At 41.2% G+C, this 15,180-nt stretch overlaps 1 protein-coding gene across 1 annotated transcript in view; it reads right to left on the bottom strand.

The window, feature by feature from the left end:
- Positions 1 to 15,180, bottom strand: part of MET (MET proto-oncogene, receptor tyrosine kinase) — a 126,725-nt gene that overhangs the window by 2,538 nt on the left and 109,007 nt on the right. The window contains exons 19-21 of the mRNA XM_003921059.4: positions 14,294 to 14,403; positions 12,922 to 13,087; positions 59 to 195 (exon numbers count right to left, since the gene is read on the bottom strand). Coding sequence (XP_003921108.2) covers positions 59 to 195; positions 12,922 to 13,087; positions 14,294 to 14,403 — 413 coding nt within the window. The remainder of the gene's footprint in view (positions 1 to 58; positions 196 to 12,921; positions 13,088 to 14,293; positions 14,404 to 15,180) is intronic.

Raw genomic sequence — 15,180 nt, forward strand, 5'->3', positions numbered from 1 at the left:
GAAAGCAGGCATTTCTGTAAAAGTAAAGAACGTAAGAGGTACAGGAAGAACTACTTACAAGGGGTCTGGGCAGTATTCGGGTTGTAGGAGCCTTCTCCCTTGCAACAGGTAAACAGTTATATCGAAAGTGTTCACATCAGGATAAGGTGGGGCTCCTCTTGTCATCAGCTCCCAGAGGAGCACGCCAAAGGACCACTAGTAAAATAAGAAAAAGGACAGTCCAGGTGAGAGATGTGACCGCACAAATATGAAAGGAAATCAGTAGGTCTTGATAATTAAACTTGGCTTAACATACTCAATACGGTTTCTGTTTTGGGCAACAATTTCCTTAAAGGCCATCATTTTGCTATACCTTTCATGACTTGTTTAAACCAGGTAAGGTGTAGATTATAAGTAAGTGTGAAGTTTTCAAAAAGAGGATCTGAAGTCTACACGATGATGAAGATTCCATCTGTCGTTAATAAAGGGCATCTTCCAAATTCCCTCCTGCAGTGTCAAAGCACTGACATGTTTCTACCCTTTTCTTTTCCAATAGCTTCACTACGATTTTACATCACTTGTAAAAGAAAGAAAGCCACCCCAAATTTAAATTGGTGTGGTTATGAAATGAATGTAAATACTCTTTTAAGAAATGTAACCACATTAAAATGTTAATATTAAAGGGGAAGATCTGGCTGGGGGTGGTGGCTCACGCCTGTAATCCCAGCACTTTGGGATGCCTAGATGGGCAAATCATCTGAGGTCAGGAGTTTGAGACCAGCCTGGTCAACACGGTGAAACCCCGTTTCTACTAAAAATACAAAAATTAGCTGGGCGTATTAGCAGACACTGTAATCCCAGCTGTTCGGGAGGCTAAGGCAGGAGAAACGCTTGAAACAGGAAGGCGGAGGTTGCAGTGAGCTGAAATTGTGCTACTGCACTCCAGCATGGGAGACACAGCAAGATTCTGTCTCAAAAAAAAAAAAAAAAAAAAAAAAAAAAAAAAAAAAAAGAAAGGAAGATCTAAATCAGCTTAAGTAAAAATTCATATTAAAATCAGAAATAATAAAACTATAAGCCAACAAATCTATTGAAAATTAATTTCAATAAAACTGTAACATGAAAATGTTAAAGTGCTAGATTCTTATAAAATAACTGTATCAGTACTATATAGGAAGATCACAGGGACACAGAGAGGTTAAGTGACTTGCTAAAATTCCCCAAGACATCTGAATCCACACTGGGATAAACATTGAAAAGTTCCTGACCCTTAGGTCTTGCTTGGTCTACTGAACTTCACTAACCGTGCAATTTCTTGATTTATAACCCTGTACTCAGAATAGACAAGGTCATACATATTATCTCTCCCTGGACATGTGTCCATGCAAGAATGACACAAGGAGAGTCAGCACGGGCAGGCCACCCCTGTGGAGAGGACCCAGGAAGGCAGTTCTTGCCCAGTAACACTTCCAGGCCATTCTAAGAGTAGGAAGCATAAGGAGGAAGAGACGAAAGAAGCTTGGAGCAGAAGGAAAATCCACACCAGACAGCTGGAGTAGGAAAACATAAAACAGAGAGGCAAGTGTAGCTTGTAACACCCAGCAAGAAGGAGAATAAAGCCTGCCTTTGAATACTGCGACTGAAAGAAAGAAATGAGGTAGATGCTGTAATTGCCAATACGAATTTCCATTAATGACTCCTTTGCTCAAGTGCAAGAACCCTTGAAGGTTGCTGACTGCCTTGATCCCAACAGAAAACTCAAACTCCTTGCCAGGAGGGAGCTACAGAACTTTGCTGTCTAATTCAACTTTGCAAAGTAGAAGTTTTCAAAGCCTGAAAATTTTAACCATCACTTCTGACATCATTGTGTTAACTTTCAAGTCTCAGAAAATGCATTAAAATTTAAAATCAATTTTAAAAGTATCAATTGACCCTTGATCACATACAAGCAGGCTACTGTTCAAGTTACTAGATAGGTTCCAGCACTGAATGAAGAGGGTTAAGAGAATTGCAAAGGTAACTGTCACACAGGACAATAAGATAATGGCTGTAATATAGAGCAGTAATATCAAAGAGGTACAAAGGTTGCCAAAAGTCAAAGAGATAACAGTGGAGTACTGAGAAAGGCTACAGGGAGAGAGTAACAGTAAGGCAGATCTTGAGGAACAAGGTGACTTTGTTTTATAGGTACAGGTAATGTGAGGGCGGAGAGAGTTTTGGGTGGAGGGGTTGGGCCAGGGGTAAGAGATCACAAGTTCATATGTTTTTTATTTTTATTTTCTTCCTTTCTTTCTCTCTCTCTTTTTTTTTTTTTTTTTGAAATGGAGTTTCACTCTTTTGCTCAGGTTGGAGTGAAGTGACATAATCTCAGCTCACTGCAACCTCTGCCCCCAGGTTCAAGCGATTCTCCTGCCTCAGTCAGCCTCCCGAGTAGCTGGGATTATAGGTGTCCACCATGCCCAGCTAATTTTTGTATTTTTAGTAGAGACGGGGTTTTGCCATGTTGACTAGGCTGGTCTTGAACTCCTGACCTCAGGTGATCCACCCTTCTTGGCCTCCCAAAGTGCTAGGATTACAGGCGTGAGCCAACTTGCCTGGCCGCACATGTATTCTAAACCATAAGTATAATAGTTCCTGTTGCTTGACATGTTGGAGTAGGTGAAGAGATTAGGGACAGATAAGATTAAAATGGGTCTGTGCTGTGAAAGTGGGTTAGACAGGGTGGGACAAGGTGGCTGATGCCTGTAATCACAGCTCTTTGGGAGCCCAAGGTGAGTGGATCACTTGAGGTCAGGCGTTCGAGACTAGCCTGGCCAACATGGTGAAACCCTGTCTCTACTAAAAATACAAAAATTAGCCAGGCATAATGGTGTGCACCTGTAATCCCAGCTACTTGGGAGGGTGAAGCAGAACAATCACTTGAACCTAGGAGACGGAGCCAAGATCCCGCTACTGCACTCCAGCCTGGGTGACAGAGTAAGACTCCATCTCAAAAAAAAAAAAAAAAAAAAAGAAAGTGGGTTAGACTGAAATCAATCGGACATGGCTGAGTTGTGCTCAGAAAGATGGCATCTGTTAAGCACTATGCTTATAACAGAAAAAAGAACCTTATTCACAATATGGAGGTCAGTTAGGAGATTTCTGAATAAGAATAGGTAAGGATCGCCACTGCATACGTACAACACGGAAGCTCCTGAGGGTTTACTCTGGAATTAGGGTGGTGAAAGAGCATATCTGTCATATAATGCTTCATGCACAGGCATTATATCCTTGACAAAGCATCTTATTTAATCCTTATAATGGATTGTGCTTGGTTGCAACCCTGTAATGCAGTTGGTTCTATTTTAGGATGAGGAAGCCAAAGTTCTGTGGTCAGGTCTCCCTATCTGACAGCCTAGGCTACATATAGGTTTGTCTGGAGAAAAATTCACAAAAAAGGGGGACGGAGTTGGGTAATTTTCCAAGGAATTAAAGCACGTGGGCAAGAAGTGGCTACTGGAAGAGAGTTGGAGGACTCATGAGACAGGGAGGTGAGAGGAAGGCAGTTTCCAGGAAGAGCACTGTATTGTCTGCACTCCACACTCCCCTGGAAGCATCGTGGGGCTGACAGCTGGGTGAAGGGAAGCACGGTGAAGGAGGAGGGTGATGCTGACTAGGAAGCTGATCAAGAAAAGAGAAGCTCTGTGTGTGTGTGTGTGTGTGTGTGTGTGTGTGTGTGTGTGTGTGTATTGAGGGGAGGGAGGCGTATAATTCATGTGCATTAGGAAGCAAGTCAGTTTTGGTTTCAAGGCATGAGAGCTCTGTCATCCATGCTTACCGTATAGCATTGGTCAAGCCATTTTGGACATCTGAGCACCAGCAGTGAGCTCATCTGATGAATCTCTGGCCTAACTTTACTGAAAGTGATGATCAAAGCAATGTTTAAATGTGAAAGATGGTTGTAAGCTATGAAAAGTAATAGGATTGCTGCTGAGGTAAGCAAGGAATGATGATAGGCAAATTTGAGCATTCAGGAGTACATGCATGGGGATATAGTATCAACACCAGGATTGATAAAATAATAAAAAAGGATAAATTGATGAAGTTTTATCTATTGGTAAACTGATAAAATTTTCAACAAAAATCAAAAACATCTGCTTTTTGAAAGATAACAGTAAAAAAATGAAAAGGTAATCCACAGACTAGAAAAATGCATTTGTGGGGCAATGGCTTATGCCTATAATCCCAGCACTTTGGGAGGTGGAGGCGGGTGGATCACTTGACGTTAAGAGCCTGGCCAATATGGTGAAACCCTGTCTTTACTAAAAATACAAAAATTAGCCGGGTGTGGTGGCTCCTGCCTGCAATCTCAGCTACTGGGGAGGCTGAGGCACAAGAATTGCTTGAACCCAAGAGGTGGAGGTTGCAGTGAGCTGAGATTGCACCACTGCATTCCAGGCTGGGTGACAGAGTGAGACTTCATCTCAAAAGAAAAAAAAATGCATTTGCAAAAATGTATCGGATAACATATACCTGTATCCAGAATACACAGAGAACTCTAACAATTAAACAATAATTAAAAAAACAAGCCAATAAAATAACCCCAGAAAATAAATACTTAAAAAAATAGGCAAAAGATTTGAGTAGATACTTTACTAAAGGTGATATAAGGATGGCAAATAAGCTCATGAAAGGAGGCTCAACATAACTAGTCATTAGGGAGATAAAGATTAAAAAGAAAATGAGACACCGTTACAACCATCTGGATGGCTAACAATTAGAAAACTGACAATGTCAAGTATGGGAGAGGATGCTGAATAACTGGAACTCTTATGGATTGCTGGTAGGGACATAAAATGATACAGCCACTTTGAAAAATAGTTGTCAGTTTCTCATAAAAGGATAAATTGATATGGTAGGGACATAAAATGATACAACCACCTTGAAAAATACTTGGCAGTTTCTCATAAAAGGACCCAAATGGACACTTATCTTACAACCCAGTTACTAACTCTTATTCCTAGATATTCACCCAAGAGAAATAAAAATTATTTTCACAGAAAAACCTTCAAGTGAATGTTACAACCATTACAATTCTGTATAAGTAATTGCCTGAAACTGGAAAGATCCCAAATGTTCTTTATTATTATTATTGTTATTTTTGAGATGGAGTCTCACTCTGTCTCCTAGGCTGGAGTGCAGTGGCATGATCTCGGCTCACTGCAACCTCCGCCTCTGGGGTTCAAGAGACTGTCCTGTCTCAGCCTCCTGTGTAGCTGGGATTACAGGTGTGTGCCACCACTCCTGGCTTAGTTTTTTGGTATTTTTAGTGGAGATGGGGTTTTACCATGTTGGCTAGGCTGGTCTCAAACTCTTGATCTCAAGTGATCTGCCCACCTCAGCCTCCCAAAGTGCTGGGATTACAGGCATGAGCCACCTTGCCTGGACCCAAATGTTCTTTAACTGGTGAATGGATAAATAAAATGTCGTACATCTGCATAATGGAATACTACTCAAAAATAGAAAAGAATGAACTGCTCTGCTGTGGAAAACAGTAGAGAGGTCCCTAAACAAATTTAAAATAAATTTACCATATGATCCAGCAATCCTATCTCTGAGTGTGTATCCATAAGAATTGAAAAAAGGATCTCAAAGATAAGTTTTACATCCATGTCCACTGCTGTGCTATTCACAATAGCCAAGAGGTAAGAAACCTAAATGTCCATTGACAGATGAATGGATAAAGAAAATGTAGCCTATATGTAAAATAGAATATTATTCTGACTTTAAAAAGAAGGAAATCTTGTCATATAGTATAACATGGATGAACCTTGAGAACATTTTGCTAAATGAAATAAATCAGTCATAAAAAGACAAATACTGCATGATTCCACTTATATGAGGTATCTAAGTAGTCAACCTCTTAGACAAAGTAGAATAGTGGTTGGCAGGGGCTGGGGGAGGGAGAGGAGAGTTGTTGTTGAATGGATATAGAGTTTCAGTTTTGCCAAGATGAAAAAGTTCTAGAGATCTGTTGCACAACAATGTTTATATAGTTAACAATACTGTACTATAGATTAAAAAATGGTTATTTGCAGCCATAGAAAGGAACAAGATCTGTCCTTTGCAGGGACATGAATGAAGCTGGAAGTCATTATCCTTAGCAAACTAAAGCAGGAACAGAAAACCAAACACTGCATGTTCTCACTAAATGGGAGCTGAACAATGAGAGCACATGGACAAAGGGAGGGGAACATCACACACTAGGGCCTGTTGGGGGGAAGGGAGAGGGAGAAGGAGAGCATCAGGATAAATAGCTAGTGCATGCTAAGCTTCATACCGGGGTGATGGGTTGATAGGTGCAGCAAACCACCATGGCACATGTTTACCTATGTAACAAATCTGCACATCCTGCACATGTGCCCAGGAACTTAAAAAAAATAGTTCAGATATTAAATTTTATGTATGTTTTTTTGCCACAATAAGAAAGGAATGACTTAATGATATATTGATACTACTGATAACAACAACATGGATGGCTCTGATATATAGCGTGATGTAAAAGGAGACAAACTCATAAGACTACTGACTGCATGATTCCATTTATATGACATTTTAGGAAAAGTAAAACTCTAGAGACAGAAAATAAATCTGACTTTCTGATTTCCAGGTCCTGGGGATAGGGTAGAGATTGACTACACTGGGGCATGAGGAAATTTTCTGGGATGATGGAACTGTTCTATGTCGATTGTGGGAGTGGTGGTTATACAACTGCATGCATTTGTCAAAACCTGAAGAACTGAACACTAAAAAAGAATGAGGAGTGGGTACATTACACAATGGTGTTGCCATTAATAGAAGCCAGGAAGTGAGAAACTGAAGGTTTGGCAGGAAAGAATTTGATTTTGAACGTGGTAAATTTGTGACCCTGATGACGACAAACAGGTGGAGAGAATCAGAGGTGATTATTGACGGAAATGGTTCCAATTGTTGGTGGAGGATGACCCCCTTAGGACAAAAATCCTGGGAGACAGTTACCTCTAAGAAGTGAGAGAAGGAAGAGAAGCCATTGAGGAGAAATAAAACAACCTAGAGCAGAAGTTCAGTGTCCCAGAAACCAAACAAAGAGGAAATTTCAAGAAAAATGAGTGTTACAATGTTAAATGCTTCAGAAAGATGAGGCAGATAAGGACTGAGAACAAGGAAGTCAATAGACTTTAATGGAAGAACTTGTATTAAGTGTGAAACAGTGTATGATACAATTGCAACACCCATTGCACCAGGGTTCAGAGGAGGGTGTGAGTGATTTCGAGTGTAGTGACCACTGATTTTGTTTGAATGGATTTAAAGAGTATTCAGACTTTAGCCAAACTCCATACGGGTATTTTCTAGAAAGAAAACCGAATCTACAAGCAGGCAAGTTTTTGTTCGTAGGTTTCAACATACACACAGCTCATTACATGCTTTTGGAAATGTTCCATGTCAACATTTAAGATTGTGCTGTCCTAGAAAGTAAAACATTGTGCAAGTTTATCCATGCAATCAGTAACCATTTCCCAAAGCAGCATTATGTACAGATTATTCAGGTTAACCCTTTATGTAGCACAGCATAGTGTCTTTCAATGAGAGGGAGAGAGAACTAGCACCATCCTATCTGCAGAAACTTATGTACATTTCCAGTCAAGTATCTGAGTGACTGCGGCTATGGGAGAAACCTCGGCCTCTGTCCAGTCTGTGTGTTTCTCAGGGAGGTGGTGGTATTGTTGTGAGTATGTGGCTGTCAAGAAGCTTAGAATCCCAACACTTGCCTTAAACATCCAAAATTTCAACAGATTCTTTGTTATAAATCAGCTTTGTTGAGGTATAATTTATAGATCATAAAACTCATTGATTGTTAAGTGTATAGTCAATGATGTTTAGTAAATTTATATAGACATGCAGCTATCATATCATCACAGTCCAGTTTTAGATCATTTGAACATTCCAGAAGGTTCCCTCATGCCCACTTGTGGTTTATCCTCACTCCTTCTCTCGGCCCCAGGCAATCACTGATTTGTTTTCTGACTCTATAGTTCTGTCTCTTTCTAGAAATTTCATATAAATGGAACTATTCAACATGTAATTTTTAAAACCTGCCTTTTTTCACTTAACATAATGTTTCTGAGGTTTATCCATGCAGTTGTAGGCATCAGTAGTTCCTTTATGTTGATGAATGGTTAGTCTACTGTATGGACCCACCACACTTTGTTTATCCATTCACCAGTGGATGGACGTTAAGATGGCTTCTGTTTTTTTGGCTATTATGAATAATACTACTGTGATCATTCATGTACAAATCTTCATGTGGGCACATGTTTTCATTTCATGTGCTCATTAGCTAGCTATTCATACATCTCTTTGGTAAAATGTCTAATCAAGTCTTTTGCCTTCTTTAAAAAATTGAAAAAATTTGCCTTTGCTATGGTCTGAATGTGTCCCTCAAAGTTCATGTGTTGGACACTTAATTCCCTTCCAATACAACAGTGTTCAGAGGAGGGACCTTTAAGAGGTCATGAGAGCTCTACTCTTATGAGTGGATTAATGTCACTATCTTGGGAGTTAGTTCATTATTGTGGAAGTGGGTTTTTCATAAGAGTCTGGTCACTTCTTGCTTTCTCTTGCACTCTCTCACATGCATATGATGCCTTCCACCATATTATGACACAGCAAGAAGACCCTCAGCAGATGTGAAATTCCCAGACTCCTGGACTTCCCAGCCTCCAGAACTGTGAACCAAATACATTTCTGTTCATCATAAATCACCCACCCAATTTGTGGTATTGTGTTATAGCAGCACAAAACAGACGAAGACAGTCTTATTATTGAGTTGTAAAAGTTGGCTCTGGCTCTTAATAGCAGACTAACACTCCAGTCTGAATGAACAGTATGTTCCTGGAGGATAGGTTAATTCTCCCTACCTTTTGTCTTCACCTACCACTGTCACTAACATGTCCCCAGTCTCCCTCTCTAGTACCCACTTCTTTCATCTCTTTCAGAATCTTTCAGGATCAAAATCCCAGGCATTAAGCTCTAAAATGCACCATCCCTTTCTCTTATCAGTCTCATGCAGGCTGAAGTTCTCGTCCTCCATCATGACCTACGACATACTTACTTATTGAAAACAAACTCCCAGTCACCTCAACATATTCCCTAATAGTTTCCCTACTTCCTCACAGGAACCGAAACTCAGCTTTCGCTTGAAGTCACAGTTTCTTTGGAACTCTTGCCAGTAGGGGCCACACCTCTCCCTCTTGCTGATTCACAGAGAGGTGGATAAGATGACTTCTTGCTTCCCATATCACACTCAGATCTCTGCCCCATCATCTCTCAAAAGCTACCAACCCTTTCTCTTCAAGTGTATGCCCTCTCTGAACATTATTTTCTGGCTACCTTGTTTGCACATTTCCCTATTTAGTTGTTACCCTGAAAGAGTGAAACATCAAGTGTTTCTCTGTCTCCAGACATCACAGTTCTCTGACCTACATGTGAATAAAATAAGTGTACTCTCCATTCCGTTCAACACCTGGGCTCCTCGGCACACTCTAAACCTCCAAATCACTCAAGTTACTCAGCTTCCAAGACCCTTCTGGTGTACTGAGTAGAGTGGACTCCGTTGAGCATCTAGTTTCTCCTTGAGACTTTCTCTTCCTCGGACTTTCATGGTAGTCTCTTCTCCTGGGTCTCTTACATCACTGCTTGTCTTTTTCACTTTATACACATAGGTTCTATTGAATAATTGCTTTTGGACTCTCAAAAGCATATTCCCAGCCTTGACCCCTGTTATGGACTGAATTGTGTTCCCTGGAAATTCATATGTTGAAGCTCTAAGCCCCAATGTGACAGTGTTTAACGATGGGGCCATTTAGAGGTAATTCAATTTATCTCTGAAGGGAGGAGATGAGATGGTCAACAATGACTGTGACACAGGTGGACTGGAATGAGCCCTGATTCTCATAGCCCCAGGCGAGCAAGAATTCTACACCAAGAAATCTGGAAGCTGTAACCAAGGCAGTCTAGCAGTGAGGGCATGATCCCTGGGTCTAGCTAGACAAGTGCCTTCCCTTATCTGCAAAGGCCATCCTTCTTGCACAAAACACAAAAGGCACGCACCTGAGTGCTGAGGCTGGGAGAAACACTCACCTGGGCAGCCAGATTCACCACATTTCCCTTCCACCCTAAGGAGAAGTGACATTTGAATTGGGTTAAAGGATAACGGGTTTGGAGTTGGGCAGCTGGATTAGGAAATATCAATCCAGTTGAGGCAGAGGAGCAGGAGAGTATAAGTCATGAGGGCGAGCCTTCATGCTGGGATTAGTGCCCTTCTAAGAAGAGACACTGGAGAACTGGCTCTCATTCTTTCAGCCGTGTGAGGACACAGCAAGAAGGTGGCCATCTGTAAGCCAAGAAGAGAGCCTTCAATAGAGCCAAATGATGCTGGCACCTTGATCTTGGACTTCTAGACTTCAGAATGGTTAGAACTAAATTTTTATTGTTTAAGCCAACCAGTCTGTGGTCTATTGTATGGCAGCCTAAGCTGAATAACACATTTTTTACAAGCTGCAGATCCACACTTTCAATTGCCTGATGGACTTCTCTGCCTGAACATTCTACTCCAAGGCAAACTCAGTGTGTTTAAGGCTCAACTTGTTATTTTTCTTCTGAGTTCAGCTTTTGCTTCTGTGCTTCACATATGTGTTATTGCACCAGCATGTACTTTTGCTCATCCTTGACTTTTTATCAATTCCTTGGTAAATACTTTTGATTCTACCTCTGAGATGCTCCTCCTTCCATCTCTACCTTTCATTCTCAGTTTCTGTCTTATTTCAAGTTCCACCTCTCACTTCATCTTCCTGCTTCTACTCCTTTCAAGTCAAGTCCTCTTAGAGAATGATATGGTTTGGATTTGTGTACCCATTCAAACCTCATGTTGAATTATAATCACCAGTGTTGGTGTTGAGGCCTGGCAGGAGGCAATTGCATCATGGGGGCAGATTTCTCCCTTTGGTGCTGTTCTTGTGATAGAGTTCCAAGGAGATCTGGTTGTTTAAAAGTGTGTGGCACCTCTCCCCTTGGTGAGAGCTTGTCCCCACCTTGGTCATGCTCCTGCTTTGCCTTCTGCCATGGGTAAAAAGCTCCCTGAGACCTCCCCTCTGTGCTGGGGCATTGCCTGGTAGAGCTGTGAGAAGAGGACCACCATCCTCCAGATCTCAGAATGTTAGATCCATCTACAGCTTGTACCATGTGCCTGAAAAAGCTGCAGGCACTCAAAAGAGCCACGGGGTGGAGTTGCCGAAGGCCTTGGAGGCCCACTCTTTGCATCAGCATGCCCTGAATGTGAGACATGGAGTTAAAAAAAAATATTTTGGAGCTTTAAGATTTAATAACTGCCTTGCTGGGTTTTGGACTTGCATGGAACCTGGAACCCCTTTGTTTTAGCCAAAGGGCTATTCCGTATGGAATGGGAGCATTCACCCAATGCCTGCACCCCCCATTGTATCTTGGAAGCAACTAACTTGTTTTTGATTTTACAGGCTTATAGGCAGAAGGGACTTGCCTTGTCTCAGATGAGACTTTGGACTTGGACTTTTGAGTTGATGTTGGAATCAGTTCAGACTTTGAGGGACAGTTGGGAAGGCATGACTGAGTTTTGAAATGTGAGAAGAACATGAGATTTGGGAGGGACCAGTGTGGAATGACGTGGTTTGATTCTGTGTTCTCGCCCAACTCTCATGTTAAATTGTAATCCCCAATGTTGGGAGAGGGACTTGGTTGGAGACGATTGGATCACGGGGACAGATTTTTTTCCTTTGGTGCTGTTCCTGTGATGCAGTTCTCAGGAGATCTGGTTGTTTAAAAGTGTGTGGCGCCTCCCCCAGCCTCCTTAGTCCTACTCCTGCCATGTAAAATGCCTGCATCTATTTTGCCTTCTGCTATAGGTAAAAGCTCCCCGAGGCCTCCCCAGCCATGCTTCCTGTAGAGCCTACAGAACTGTGAGCCAATTAAATCTCTTTTTATAATTACCCAGGCTCAGTATTTCTTTATAGCAGTGTGAGAACAGACTAATACAATGATGAGGGACTGAAGTCTAATCCGATTACATTTTTGCTTTCATATGACCAGAGAATAAATTCCATACACTCATTTGGTTTTCAAGGAACTCTATGACCTAGTATAAATATATTTTTCTCAGTTTATTCTAATAACTTCCCTCTGTGCATTCTGTTCTTGCTAAATAATCAACTAAGTACTGTTTCCTTTTAACTTTCCTGCTCTTCTGCCTTACCTGGATTGGTATTTCCATTGCCCAGCTACCCAACTCCAAACCTGCTATCCTTTAACTCAATTCAAATGACCTTCTTAGGGTGGAAGGGGAATGTGGTGAATCTGGCTGCCCAGGTGAGTATTTCCCCCAGCCTCAGCACTCAGGTGCATGCCTTTTGTGTTTTGTGCAAGAAGGATGGCCTTTGCAGATAAGGGAAGGCACTTGTCTAGCTAGACCCAGGGATGCCCTCACTGCTAGACTGCCTTGGTTACAGCTTCCAGATTTCTTGATGATGAATTCTTGTTCGCCTGGGGCTATGAGAATCAGGCTCATTCCAGTCCACCTGTGTCACAGTCATTGTTGACTATCTCATCTCTTCCCTTATGAGCCAAAGTTCTTGGCCAACAGGGTTCATGCTTGGTTTGGCTCTGGGCTTTTTAAGGAGCCAGTATGTTGCCCCACTCAACAAACATTTTTGAATAAATGAGTGAATTTATGAAAATATACAATGTATACATATCAGACAAGTCCATTTTTACATATGAAGAAAACTGGAATTGGTGATGTTGAGGTTTTTTTTTAAATTAAGTAGCCACAAAACTTCAAACAAAGTTGGATATTAAAGTAAAAGATGAGAAAGTCAGAGATGATCAATACATTACCACATCTGACTTGGTGGTAAACTTTTGAGTTTGTAGACTTTCCAAAGCCATCCACTTCACTGGCAGCTTTGCACCTGTTTTGTTGTGTACACTATAGTATTCTTTATCATACATATCTCTGGCAAGACCAAAATCAGCAACCTTGACAGTGAATTTTTCATCCAGCCTATAGAAAGGACAAAAATTATTACCAGTGGCTGAAACAGAATAATTTACAATGATGCTGAATATCTACAGGTTAAACAAGTGGCTTCAGTATTTGAAATCCATAACTTCCGAAGGAAGTACTTCATCTAGCCTCATTGACTAACACCAACTTAACAACAGAATTCTTGAATAAAAATGCTTGACATTGACATTGCCAATTTAACAGGCTGAGGAAAGAGATCATGAATTGTATGGCGTAAGAAAGTCCTTTTTGCTTTAACGTAGATCTGCAGTAGTAAGGCTGCCTCTCCTAGGGGTTTTCTTTGGTTGACTAAATAGAGTATGCCAATTGACTCCCCAAGAAATCACCAATCTTCACTTGTCAACTTATTAGCAATACTCAGTTTTATGGAAGAGCATGACAGGGGACTGATACTTTACTTTTTCATTCTTAAATGAGGTAGGTTAGCACATAAAACTCATATATCCCACCGCTGAGGTAATAGAGAACTAAGATACACAGTAAAGGATCTGAGAAAAACAGCAAAATTCACAAAAATCAATTTCCGTTATCTGGGGCTACGCACACTCTGTTTAAGCTGGCTTTTATGTTGTTACATTGACCAAAACCAAGGTAGGAAATTAATAGCACAGCTCTTTCTTTCACACATACCGTAAGTCACGAATGATTGCTATGCAAGGGAAAGGATGAACTCAATTACAAACTGTTGACTGTTGTGTTATACAGCCAGGCAGCCAGACACAAATAAAGTTCTTTGTATATGCATTCTCAAATACCATTTTTGGTAGGGCTTCTGCAAGCTGGCTTCAAATCCACTCTTGGGAAGTTGCAATATGTTGGTATTTGTGTTCCCAGCCCTCTCCTTTTCACTGTCAAATGCTGAAGATCAAATTCTCCCTCCCCAACACTAATGCAGTGTGAAACCACAACATTAAGAGCTACTGGAGGGAAGGACTGAGAAAAGCAAAAGTACACAACAGCTGTGTAAGACCCCCTATGGAGAATCCTTTTAAATTCTCTGTTGGATAAAGTCTGAAAGTCCCACCCACATCCCCAGGGCTTACACATCCATTTAAAATTATAACAGAAATAAAGGACTTCTGCATAAGAAGAGAAAACAGCCTAACTAGCATTGAACAGTGGGGAACAGATTCCTCCTTGTCACTTAATTTGGACTGTGGTCGCAGAGATTCTAATACTTACATACAGTTTCTTGCAGCCAAGTCTCTGTGGACAAACTTTTTGCTTGCAAGATATTTCATGCCTTTGGCTACTTGAAGACCAAAGCCAATAAGATCTTTTACAGTTGGATTCTGCAATCAAAGAAAGTTGGAAAAGCATAAACTAAGCATCTACTCTTCTGATTTTGATCTTAGAATTCTGAAATGTTTATTTATAAAAAATTATCTTGTCTCAAAAATTAGTTTGGGCTTGGTGGCTCAAGCTTATAATCCCAGAACTTTGGGAGGCCAAGGTGAGGGGATGGCTTGAGGCCAGGAGTTTGAGATCAGCCTGGGCAATACAGTGAGAGCCTGTCTTTTTACTTCCATCCACTGCCCACAAAACGAGCTTGGTGTGGTGGTGTGCACTTGTAGTCCCAGTTGCTTAGTAGTCTGAGGAGGGAGGATCACTCGAGCCCAGGACTTGGATACTTCAAGTGCACTATGACTGTGCCAAGGCACTCCAGTCTGGGTGACAGAGACCTTGTCTCCAAAAACAAAACATCAACAAAAATTGTGCCCCATTGATAGATCAACCATTTGTTAAGTACTTATTGTATGCAAAACACCAGGCTCGTTATTTTTATAAATTATGGCTACTTCTACACTTCTGTCAGGCAGGTGTTACAGGCTCCATTTTCCAGATGGGGAAATAGAGGCGTTTTTAAAATGTAGTTTTATTATTTTCCAGGTCTGAGGAGGCCCACAGAACAGGAAACAATTGCCATTGAAAAGATAGTTTGCTGCTCACAGTTTGCAAGAGGAGGGGGCACAAACTGTTATGCAGGGTCACGTGGGGGAAGCCCTGGGGTCTGGAGGCCGAGGGAGTGAGGAGAAAAACAGGAGGAGAGGCTTCATTGCAGTTTCCCT

The sequence above is a fragment of the Saimiri boliviensis genome, chromosome 10 (assembly GCF_048565385.1).
Source record: "Saimiri boliviensis isolate mSaiBol1 chromosome 10, mSaiBol1.pri, whole genome shotgun sequence".
Lineage (NCBI taxonomy): Eukaryota > Metazoa > Chordata > Mammalia > Primates > Cebidae > Saimiri > Saimiri boliviensis.